Source organism: Ammospiza nelsoni, chromosome 11 (genome assembly GCF_027579445.1).
Source record: "Ammospiza nelsoni isolate bAmmNel1 chromosome 11, bAmmNel1.pri, whole genome shotgun sequence".
Taxonomy (NCBI): Eukaryota; Metazoa; Chordata; class Aves; order Passeriformes; family Passerellidae; genus Ammospiza; species Ammospiza nelsoni.
The window spans coordinates 2,319,179-2,331,846 of NC_080643.1; the positions used below are offsets into that span (position 1 = coordinate 2,319,179).

General features: G+C 42.3%; 1 protein-coding gene across 2 annotated transcripts in view; it reads right to left on the reverse strand.

The window, feature by feature from the left end:
* Window positions 1-683: 683 nt before the first annotated feature.
* Window positions 684-12,668, reverse strand: part of CNTN6 (contactin 6) — a 130,563-nt gene continuing 118,578 nt past the window's right edge. For both annotated transcript variants that reach the window (XM_059479999.1, XM_059479998.1), the window contains 7 exons: window positions 11,309-11,379; window positions 8,935-9,169; window positions 8,318-8,433; window positions 6,615-6,801; window positions 2,793-2,905; window positions 1,910-2,078; window positions 684-1,234 (listed from right to left, as the gene is read on the reverse strand). In XM_059479999.1, the coding sequence (XP_059335982.1) occupies window positions 1,101-1,234; window positions 1,910-2,078; window positions 2,793-2,905; window positions 6,615-6,801; window positions 8,318-8,433; window positions 8,935-9,169; window positions 11,309-11,379 (1,025 nt within the window). In that variant the 3' untranslated portion in view covers window positions 684-1,100. The remainder of the gene's footprint in view (window positions 1,235-1,909; window positions 2,079-2,792; window positions 2,906-6,614; window positions 6,802-8,317; window positions 8,434-8,934; window positions 9,170-11,308; window positions 11,380-12,668) is intronic.

Here is a 12,668-nt window from a genome sequence, read left to right on the forward strand (position 1 = left end):
AAGAAAATAAACTTCAGAGCAAAGTGAGAAGGAAGAAAAGATTTCCCAGTAATGATATCAGGCAAAGAACACCTTTTATCAGATGTAGCTCAAGCTGGCAGGAGCGTGGCTTCAAGTGTTGAGCTGCATCTCCTGAGTTGAAAGCCAAGCTCTGGTGTTTAATTTGTCATTTTGGGGACTCAGGAGATTGAAGGGCTTAATTAGCTGCTTTTATTTATATTTCAAGATTATGAAAATCAATGTTCTTCTCATTTACCTTCACACTCAAACTCAAAGATGAATCTACGCTTTCAAGCCACAGCAAAGAATAACAAAATCAGGAGAGAGCATCTGATGCTGCTTAATGACAGCTAGACTTCAGTTCTCCCTCAGAAAATATTCAGTGTCTCTGGAAGTTCTGCTGATCAGAACAGTCTGTGCATGGAAAAGTCCTTTCAAATGGGTTTGAGAATATGTGAAGTGTCTGATGGTATAAAAGGTGCTGCTATTTCAGCTCTGCTTCAAGGCCTGCTGAAACCACTGAAAGTTTTTCCGTGGAATTCACTGGGCTTTGGGTTGGTCCATAGGAGACTCATTTTATTTATAAGTTTTATAATAAAATTCCCCTTTTCTACAGAAAATAGCACAGGGTACTTCAAATAATGTGTTTTATGACACCTCCTCTAATACAGACAAGTGCAAAATGTAAACAAATAGCTTTTATTTAATTGAAAGTGGGTTTTTTTTAACAGGATACAGCGAAGAACATGAGATAAATAATATCCACATCACAAGAGTTTTAAATCCCTGCTCCCCTGCGTGGCATCAGCTTGCACAGGTTGACATTCCATTAAAATGCTGTTCCAATAACAACTACTTGGAGAAAATTTGAGACCACCCACGTGTCAATCCCAAATTAGGTTTGGCATCACTCCGTTTAATTAATGCATGTTGATTTACCCCTTCATTTCCAACCCTATTTTTAAAAATTCATGGAATTTTGATGCCTAATATTTTCTTAATGACAGACCACTTCCTCCTCCCTCCCCCTCCCCAGTGCTGATTTTTCTCAGGAATGTTGGTTATGGTGAAGAATTAAGATAAAATCTACACTTTTATTTTTAGAAGTCCATGGCAGAGCATTGCTGGAACCAGCAAGGAAAAGGGTTTAGAAGAACAGAACCCAACAGCAGGATCCCAGATGCCAATGTATGGTTTATCCTTTGGGATAACTTCATTGCTCCAGAGCTTAAACCTGGTAAAATATAAACAGACAGAGGTAAATCTGTGTCAGAAATTAGTTTTTCTTTGCATTTTAGCTCAACAGCAATCGCTGTTCTCTTTTCAAAATGAAACATTATCCACAAATGTAATTTCTATTTATTTGTTTATTAAACTGTAGTGGCCATTTAGTGGAGTAGGGTTTTGGATCAAAATCTCACCTTTTCCATGGGTGTCTTATTCAAGAGGGTTTTGACTATTTTATTGCGAAACAAACTATGAATATAAATATAAAAATGCTCTCTTTTCCATGAATAATAGGTTATCTATGAGAGCAGAGGCTGCACCCTGGCCCACCCCAGCACAGCCATGGGACAGGGCTGAGATCTCTGTCCAGGGCAGATTTAGAGCCACATTATGTGTGAGAACTTTGACTTTTCCAAGAAATCTTATTCCTGTGTCCTTCCCTGAGCTCTGCATGCCAGGGCACTGGACACCTGCACTAAAAATAAGGTGTGGAGTAAAACACTTTCTCCTCTAATGAATGTCAGAGTATCAGAGACAAATTTATAGGAGCCGGCACCAAAAAGCACCAGGAGGGAGGACACCTATGGCAAGGGACAATCTGGGAATCTGTTGTGCTTAGAGGCACAGATTTCTTCTTATGCAACAGCATTCAGAGGGGGGAAAAAAAAATTCTCTCACTTACTGGATATTTTTGGAATCCTAATTTCCTCACTGCTGCTGCCATCGCCACCATCGCTGACGGTTCTTATCTCGATGAGATAATCTTCTTCAAACGGGACCAGAAGTTCAGCTGAAGTGTTGTTTGTCTCCAGGATATGGGCTTTGCTCTGCCTGTTCTGTCTGTACAGAATCTAAGCAGAAAAGGGATTGGAAAACAAGAGTTATTTCATTTTGGTTTAAGTTTTAATGGGTTTTTTTGGGGGGACTGAATGATTCTTCTGTAATGTCCCAAAGTTTTCTGAGCACTTTCAGCATCCTGCAGGGTTTTAAAAGCAATTTAAATAGGGGAATAAATTCTTCAGGATTTTGGGGTGGGTACCACAGCAGGTGGTTTCCTAGAACCTGAAGATAATCAAAGAATTCTGCACTGAATCCAAACTTTAAAATAAATTTGTATTTCCTTTAAAAGAAGATTTTTGGGAAGGCTTTTTGGTTCATACATAGATCTTTGTGTGAGTATCTTTCAGTCTCTTTTTTAAAGGTACATTTATGAACTGCCAGAGAGTGAGAATGTTTAAATGTAGTTTATGACTGCCTTTAATGCTTCAAAGACTGTTCTCTATTCCTTATATATTTGTGCAACTCCTTCCCTGGATATATGAAAGCAAGAAACTTTAGATAAGTAAGATCACAAGGGGACAAGAGAAATACAGGATCGGGGACAGAAAATCCTTCTGTTGGGATAAAGTCCTACTCTGAATGAATATTTGTGTAAACATCAGCCAACCATCCCAATAAATCCAGAAAAATCAGTGTTCCAGGTAATGAACACTCACTTTCCACCAAACCCCTGTACCTGTATTGTAACCAAAATTTCTGATTGATGAGATAAAGAAATCACTTACTTTGTAGCCCAACACCTCAGACTCATTCTCCATTGTTTTCACATGCTCCCAGTTGAGGCAGATTTTGGAATTTGTCAGCTTCCAGGCTATGTTTGCTGGAGGTTGACTTGGTGCTTTAAAAAAAGAAATAACAAGGATTATGATAATAACGAGATAAACTGAGTATTAATTTTCATAGTGTAGCTGAATGAGCTGCTGATATGGGAGTAGCAAATGCTTGGGTGATTCCAACCTAAAAGAGCAAAAAACCATTTTCCAGTCCATCATTGCTCTGGTATTAGTCAGAATAAAGATCTATTCATAGCACAGAACCTCTTACTATGAGGCTTCATTTGCAAAATTAGGCACAGCCTGACAGTGTCTGACAGTTCAAATTACATTTAGAGATTTTGTGGAAGGAAAATGTTGTTCCTCTCTGTATTTCCAGGTCCTAGAGGTTGTTTTGCTGTCTGGATCTCCGAAAAAGCTAAAACTGAGAGCACACTACAGAAGCCAAGGTTTCCATCAGCCAGGACAGGTTACAAAGAGCTGCACATGAAAGTCTCCATGTGATCCACCATGAAACATTGTAGGATTTTAGAAATTCTCAGCACAATAGCCTGAGAGCAGCTTTTTCAAAGGCTTTTTATGCCTAAGTGCGAGGACTTTGAAAATTTGCCTACAAGTGGCTGGAATTGAATCCTGTGTGAACATGTGAGGGTGGAGCTGAGCCTTTGAACTGAGCTCGGATTTAGGCCAACACTTTCTCTCCTGCCCCATGGCACATTCTCCAGGGCCCTGCTGCCTGGTGGCACAGGAAAGGAGGATTGAAACAGAGGGAAAGATGGGGAGAGAGCTGGAGAAACACATTCCAGCCCTGATTCTAACTTGTTTAACTCTGGGATCCTTCTCTTCCCCGCTGTGTGTTGGTGAGTGATGGAAGGAACAGTTGATTTGGTGATAATTTCTATCATTTCCCACAGAGATAAAACAAATGGATGGGTGCTGCTGTTTCATATCCATCTGCCTCGTGGCTTTGGAGAAGTTTAATCCATCCCTCTGGTAGGGAATGAGGTGTTGGTGGAGCTCCCAGGTGAATATCCAGGGGTGTCCTTCCATCAGCCACACTGTCAGTGTTGGGAAAGATTAATTTCTTTCTGAAGACATTTATCTACTCTCACATACATCAAACTGCAAATTTATTTAAATATGTCTTGAAAGCTCTTTGTTGCTTTCAGGAAACATTTTATATATGGAATTGGATAACAAAATAGTCACAAGAGGCAAAGGATGTCAAATACTTCATTGGCTGTGCACTATGAAGAGGTTTGAAATCACTCAAAAATGGGTGAATTATAGCTTTGACCAAAGCTTTTTGACATAGAAACTCAAAGCTATCTTAATTCATGATCTTGGGGCTGAAAAACCACCACAGGAGGATTTGCAAAACAAAATTATCTGGGTTTTTTTCCAGCCAGAACCCAGAATAAGTGGTAAGAGCACTTTCCCAAATCCACAGGAATATCTGCTAGCAAAACCAAGCAGTTCCAGATCTGAGACTGGCAGGTTATTTCCTCAATTAATTTCTTGTAATCAATGCTGCCAAGAACAACAGAAATCCCAAATATCTGCTTAAGTTTATTGGGGTGTTGGTGTTATTGCCATGGTTTAGGTAACACTTGGCTTTGTTGCTGTAATGTGCTGAGGTTTATCCTCAAAATATGCAAGTATTTCCAGTATCTATATGTAATATTGATATATTTTGGGTGTATATGTTTCTATTTGTAAGGGGAAAAGAAGAGGAAGATGAAAAAATAAAGGGAAGAGGAGAAGAGAAGGAGAAGGAGAAGGAGAAGGAGAAGGAGAAGGAGAAGGAGAAGGAGAAGGAGAAGGAGAAGGAGAAGGAGAAGGAGAAGGAGAAGGAGAAAGAAGAGGAGGAGGAAATGGAAGTTGAATAGAAAAGGAAAGGAGAAGGAAAAGGAAGGGGAAGAGGAAAGAAGAGGAATTTCTGCAATCCATGCCATGTAATTAAAGGACCAGAAGAGAACAGCTCTTTATGGAGCCATGTCCATGGTTTGAGGACCTCAATTCCACCTCCCTAAGTACTTTTAACTGAACCCAGGATGTCACCTTAGACCTTACATCGATCTTAGAGAAGAACACTTCAATCAGAATTGCACCTCTTTGGCAGAAGGATCATTTCAGCTCTGCTGAGTCCCTGCAATAATGGGATGAGCAGAATGCAGGAATGCTGGATGCTGAGCAGGAAGACAGAGCTATTACTTTGGAGCTCCATCTCCTGCTCCAGATGCACATTGTTTATATTCTCTTGACATATTATCTCTCCTCTTATTGCAAGTGCTTGCATCTTCCACAGACAGAGCTTGAAATTTTAATCTATATATTTAAATATTAAAAAGGTTATTTTGACTTTAATTTTTAAATGAACCATTAGCACAATCCTGAATTTGACAGAAGATAAAGTAGATGTAAAACAAAAGCAAATTTATTCCTTCTGTGTTTTGTCATTTGACTGCCATGTCTTTAACTTGTCTTTCATTCAGATGCACATAGGAATAGAGGGAAGAATTCCCAGAGATGAATCTATTTTCTGCTGAAAAATGGACTGCGATGAAAGTAATGGAATCACAGAATGGTTTGGTTGGAATAGCACTTAAATTTCATTTCATTCAACCCCCTGCCATGGTCACAGACACCTTCCACCATCCCAGGTGTTTCCAAGTCTCATCCAAGTCTGGCATGGATGGACAATTCCAGGGATGGGTCCTGTTTGAGTCCTTCAGAAATAACGTCTCTTGCTTTATTTTTGATTGTCTTATTTACAATAAATATTGGTTTTGTGGCAATTAAAAAAATCAATTAACTCATTCTGCAAGTTGTTCCTATCTTGCACTTGGAGCAATGGCATGGAACAGCATATAGAAAAGAGGAGAATTGGTGAAACTCAGGAGAAATATTTCCCTTTTATGCTAAAGGAAGGGCTGATCAATAATTTACTGGGGAAATAGATTCCAAGGAAAACAAAACAGCAGAGGGATTTACTTTTAACATTAAATTTTAAAAAATTACTAAATTGTGTTTATATCAATGTATCCCTTATGCTGAGCTCTGCAGTGCAAAGTTCCGAGGTCTCAAAAATCCTCTGTATTTTGTGTTTTCAACATCTTCCTTTAAAACCCCCAAACCAACACAGCCTCACCCCAGAATCTCTTGTCTGACCTGTGGGACATCCCTCCTTTATTGCCTCTGCATCTCTGGAATCCCCTGGAAGCAAGGGGGCTGCTCTTCCAGGGCAAACAGAAATCCTCCCTCATGGGGACAGATTTAGGACCGGAGGAAGTTTCTCAGTCACAGATTTTGTTGTCTGACTCATGAAGAAATTTGGGATTCAGTTTTCCTTGCTGTTGAAGCCTTTGGCAGGGATGGGTCACGGGGAGCTGGGATGTGCCTGTCCCAGCTGGGAATTTGTGGATGCCGTGGGGCAGAGAGAGAGAAATGGCAAGCGTCTCTAACAGCGGCTTGTGAGAACTTTCAAGGATATGTAAAGATGTGATAACTTGTTAAGTAGACACTATCTAAAGGTGGTATTTTTCTACTTTGTCTTTCTGTTCTTCTCAATTCATACAATTCCCTGGAATTGTATGAAAAAGGTGTTTTTGTTAACTAACCAATCAAATAGAATCTACTGTATCACTCTATAAAACCACACGGTTCTCTTGAATAAAACCTTCTTTGCTCTTCCTACAATCCTGCCTCTCATCTGTTCCTGTGTCATTCTCAGCACAAGAGTGACACCCTTGTTGTGCCAAATCCAATACTCACGGGATTTTTTGGTGGTGACATTCACGGGGGTGCTGGAGGGCCCCGTCCCCGCGGTGTTGTAGGCTCGGACTGCTGCAAAATACACCGTGTTAGCTCTCAGGCCCGTGATGTTTTTGGCTGTCACATTCCCACTGACTCTGACCTTCCCAGCTGTGCTTTCCTTGGGATCATCTATCCAATATAAAACCTAAAAAGCGAGAACAAAGAACAGGCAATTCATTGTGTTCCAGCAATTAGAGGCTTGGCTGAGAAGCAGACATGATGACAAGGACGATTTCGAGGAATACAGGATTTTTTTGTACTCCAATCTAGCAGGATGTAAACCCAGGCATGAATATTTATAGAGAAGCAATAACATTTCAGAGACTGAATCCCAATTAAGGAACTAAATGAAATCCTTAAATTTACAGATGTCCAGAAGGAAACCTTTGATAAGGTAAGGAATGATAAAAGCTTTGTTGGTTTTTTGGTTGAACACAATGAAAAAAAACCTTAAGAGATACAAAAGAGCATTTATCTCAGTCATCTAAAAGGTTTTTAATTATTTTGTATCCTGGCTCTAGTTTTGATTCAGTGACACCTACTTAGACTTGCTATTTTTTTTATTGGGTAATTGATTTAGGAAGTTTTTTGGACTGTACATGACTCTTACTACCTTCATTTATACCTTGCAGTGGTAGCACAGAATTTAAAGAGGTTTTGACTTGTTTTCCTCTTATCTAAAAATTAAAAAAAAATAAAAGAAAAAAAAAAAAAAGAAATTATTTCACTATGCAAGCAAAATGACCATGAATGATATCTGACGTTACTTAATCCTAAAATCATGGAATCATTTAGGTTGGAAAATATCTTTAAGTCCAACCATTAACTCAACCAGCACTAAACCACATCCCCAAGCACCACATCCACAGGGCTTTTAAATTCCTGCAGGGATACGGACTCCTCCACTGCCCTCTTCAAATGTTTGAGTTAATGGTTGGACCTGATGGTCTTTAAAGGTCTTTTCCAACCTAAATGATTTTATTAAGAGGAAGGAGAAGTCAAAAGCCTTTCAGTGCACCACAGCACAAGCTCTGGGTAGTTCAGGAGTCCATTTATCCTGCCCTGCTCTGTCAGCAGTGCCTTGTGTGCCTGTCCCCAGATCTGAGCACAGATAGTCTGTGACAGAGCTGCAGTTCTGGGCTGCAAATCCTCCTGATTATCTCAGGTGGCTTGCTGCTCATGAGAGCCAGGGAAAGAGCTCCACGCTCTTGGAAGCAGCAGTTTGTTAACTGGGAGGAGGAACCAGAAGGCCAAGAGGATTCTGGACAGGAAAGGGACAACTTCAAAGCATCAGAGCCTGTCAGCCCATGGCCCAGCACCTCACCTCGTGGCCCAGCACCTCACCTCGTGGCCCAGCACCCTGCCCACGGCCCAGCCCCTCACCTCACAGCCCAGTCCCTCACCTCATGGCCCAGTCCCTCACCTCGTAGCCCAGTCCCTCACCTTGTGGCCCAGCACCTCACCTCATAGCCGAGCACCCTGCCCACGGCCCAGTCCCTCACCTCACGGCCCAGTCCCTCACCTCACGGCCCAGTCCCTCACCTCGTGGCCCAGCCCCTCACCTCGTAGCCCAGTCCCTCACCTCGTAGCCGAGCACCCTGCCCACGGCCCAGCCCCTCACCTCGTGTCCCAGTCCCTCACCTCATATGCCAGTCCCTCACCTCGTAGCCCAGCACTCTGCCCGTGTGCCGGTTCCAGGGGATGGGCAGCCAGGACACCTCCACCGCCACCGCCGACACGCTCAGCGCCGAGGCGCCCGCCGGGGCCATCTGTGGCTCTGGGATGGGGAGAACAGAGCTGCTGGGACATGCTGTGACCACAGGGACAGTGCAAGGGGAGGGGAAACAGCAGGAAGAGCCCCTGGTTAATCATGAGGTTTGCTCTCCACTTATGGTGGGGATGTCAGCAAAACCTGCTCTCAGAATTGTCCGTTCTACATCTGATGGAGCAGATTTTCAGAGATCAGCCACATTGAGTAGTCTGAGGAACCAAACTCTCTGAGAGCAACACCTTTGAGTGTCTCCCAGTTTTCCCAACACACTCAGCAGGAGAACCCTGGGGACAAATTAGTCAAAACAAGCCCTCTACTGAAAATCATTCTGAAAATTTTCCCCTTGCTATTTTTACTTCAGATTCCCATCTCTTGCCGCATGTCTATTGTAAATATCCAATGAACAAGTTTGAGCAGGGTCCTTAAAAACTCTGTGAGATCTGCCTGACCATATCTGTCACCTATTGCTGCTACATGCCCATTCCCACCAAGAGTAACTCGTGTTACCATCCTCTCCTGAGTAGATGATGGAAATGGAGCTCAGGGTCCCTTCTCCCTCGTTGTTGTAGACACCAACTTTGACCTCGAAAGGAGACAGGGGTGTGATGCTCTCGTTCCTATAAACGTATTTGCTGGATTCCACCGAGGCCACCACAGCTTTGGTCCAGGTTGTAGAGCCAAGGGGACGGAACATGACGACGTAGCCAAAACCTTCCCCGTTCTGGAGCTCTTCTGACACCGGCTGTGGTGACAAGGCAGTCAATAAAGGTTTGCATGTATCCACAGTTTTAATTGAATCTTCAGTCCCTGACTATATTTTAGTGCTATTGATTTAGTTGGCTGTGCCTTGGAGAATATAATAATGTTTGCCCCATCCGTCAATGTAATATTGAAATAAAAATCAAAATAATAAATCTATTGGGGCAATCAATTTAGAAACAAAAGATCTGATCAGCTCCATTAAAGTTGTCTCTTTCAGGCATGAAGTTTGCAAAATTAAAAGCATTTCACTCAGTACAAGTTGTAGCTTGTAGATTTTTTCCTTTCCCCAAAGGGGCATAGGAATGCTAATTTTAAAGAAATTATTTTAAAGGAAAAAAAGAGCTGGGAAGGAACAAATGTATACAAAGAAATGTGTGTCAGTTGTATAATTGCCTGCCTCTGAGCACAGTACTGATGTATTTTTTTCAGCAAGGAAAAAGCCTCAAGTGCATGAACATATTCTTATTTAAGTTCTCAGAACAGAAATGTTCCTGCAAGTCAACATGGCAAAATTAATGTTTCTATTAATAAAATCTCATGTCAAGATACGTATGAAAGGCTCAAACTGAAAAGGCAATTACAGCAACACCATGTCCAGCATGAAGTTTGGTTTTTCATGGATAAAAATACTTCCACATTCTCCAAGCAAGAGGACATTTATGAAACAAAATCAGGATTAAATGGAGAAAGGAAGTGTTTCTCAGTAAAAGTGCATTTATTTCAGAGGCTTGCATCAAAGGAAGGGGCATGGAAAAGCAGGCATGGAAAATGGTGCAAAGAGACAGAAAAAGGGTCAGGACCTAAGTCCTGGCCCCAACCTCTTCTGCAAACTCTTGGGAGCACAAAGTCTTGGGAGTGTGAGATGATGGGGGAAATCTGGAAGCACTTCAGAACACTTCAGGGCACTAATGTTATTTTTATCATAAATTCCTTCTAATTCTAATAATAAAAATACTGATAATAAGCCTGCCCTGCATTTATAACGTGTCTTTCCTTCAGTGTTTTACAAACACTCGCTATTCCCCTTTCCATCTTTTTTCCAGCCCTGAGAGAGTTAAATGTGAGGGATGATGCCTCACTGGGGATTTATAGGAGTCGAAACTACTTTCTAGAGCATTTAATTTGTTTTTGAGGCTTCTGTGACTTCAGATTTAATCAAGACATTTAGTGAGTTCATCACAGAGAGCCGCAGAGTCGTGTTCAGTGTTGTTTGCTGGCCATAATTAGGATTTCTTCTGATTGTTTTTCGGGACATACTACGAAGTCCAACAGAATAATTTGATTGAGACCTCTCAGGTTGTTTTCTATTTTCATGTTCTTCTGCTCCCAAAGAGGAGAAAATGAAACAAAAGAGTGAAAGGTGCAGATGGAGGAAAACTTAGTTCAGGGAAAGTGGAATTTCACTCTGTTTGCAGCACAGGGAGGGGAAAACATCAGCAATGTTATTTATCTAGTGGGGATTTTTTAAAATTTCTTTTGATCTGATTTTTCACTTTTTTGACCAAGCAGCTACCCCATCACTTCCCAGGCTTTGCCAGAGGCTGCCTGCCTTCATCCCAGTGCCTGTGGGAAGCTGCTGGGAGGCTGGAAAAGGAGGCTCCTTCCCACAGCACTCACTTTCTACTCTTTGAAATGACCTGCACTCACCCTTTGCAACTTGTCTGGCATTAACTGCTCTGGAAATGTGTATTCTCTGCTCTCGCTGGAGTGCTGCAGAATTAAAGGGCTCATCTCCTTTAACGCATAATAGGATATGTCTTGTCAGCACAGTGTTCCAGAATGGAAAACATGTAAACAAAAGTAGGAAAAATGTAAATGCAGAAAATGGCCAAGCAGATTAGTGTGTTAAGCACCTCCTGTACAATGGAGATAAGAGGGTTATGCAGACTTCTAAACATCTTTACAACATGCATCTTAAACTGTTTATTTTCACAAATTGTTCCCTATAACACAGAAAACTTGCTGTATATCTTACAGGCTGTTTGCTCTCCACATCCAGGGTGAAATCCAGGCTCGACCAAAGCCGGTGACCAAAAGCCTTTGGATTTCAGCAGGGCTGTGGTTTCACCCACAGATTTATCCCTGTTGGACACCTGAGGTTCACTGAGCTCAGAATTACCTCCCATGTGATGACCAGCTCGGAGCGGCTCCCTCCTCCTCCGCCGATGTTCGTGGGTGCCACCACAGGAACTGGAGGAGAAAAGAGGTTGGAGTTTGCAGCTTCCCCAAGGCTCAGCTTTGGGGCCAGCCCTGTTTAGTGTCTTTATGGCTGATCTGGGCCTCAGAAGTTCACAGCTGGCACTAATTTGGGTGGGAGTGTGCATCTGGGCAGGCTGGATCCAGCAGTGTGAGGCTCAGCAAGGTGAAGTGCAGGGTCCCGTTCTTGGGTCATAAACCATAAACCACATAAACCATTGACAACAGCCCCATCGAGGGCTTCAAGGTGAGGGAAGAGTGGTTGGAAAGTGGCCCAGCAAAACAGGACCTGGGGGTGCTTAAGATGAGGCCAGGTGTGCCCAGGTGGGGAGGAAGGCCGAGGTCACCCAGCCTGGATCAGCAACGGTGTGGCCACAGGAGCAGGGCAGTGATTGTCCCTCTGCTAAGGCCACACCTTGAGTGCTGCTTCCAGCTCTGGTCAGCCAAATGTTGGACTCAGTGATCCTGGAGGTCTTTCCAAGGGGGTGATCCAAGCATTTCCTACCTCACCTGCAGCCTGTCAACAGTGGAACAGGGATTACATTGCACAGCAGCCCATTTGAAATGAAATGAAATGATGTTTACATGTTTTCTGAGGCTGAAGCCATAGATGAATTTGATACATGAGTACCCTGGTTCAAAAAATTAATTAAAGAACTGGGAGCATCAAGTATCTGACATTATTATGCCTCATCAACTAATTGGCAAAATGATGTTCCATTCAGACTGTAGCTGCAACACTACTGATTTACTAATTATGTATTTGTTCAGTAAACATGTTGTTGGAGCAATATATTAATTTTTTTTAATTGGTTGTATGCTTATCTTAGTGAATTCAAAACTCACAAATTGCTTTTCTCCTTCTCCCAAGATTGTAAGTACCCAAAAGTTGGTTGATGAGTGTTGGATTTCTCCTGCCTTCCACAGGTGTGTGAGAGGTAGAGGACTGAGATCAGGGAACTTTGTTGAGGTTGAAGGGGGTCATGGTGGAGAGGCAAAGACAATATCAGCATTTCCTGCCTCTTGCTTTATATTTCTTCTTTAAAGTCCCTTCCAACCCAACCCATTCTATGGTTCCATGATATCATGTTCTTTTTCAGCTGCTGGAGAAGTGTAAGAGAAGAGGACATCCCTGGAACACGCAGAGTCAGGAACCCTCTACAGGACATTTGGTGGTACCATCTCCAAACCCTATTTTCAGAAATTTCAAGATTGTTTTGTCATTGTCTTCATTCAGCTCTCACTGTCTGAAAAGATGATGTGTAGGGTGAGGAATAGGAGGG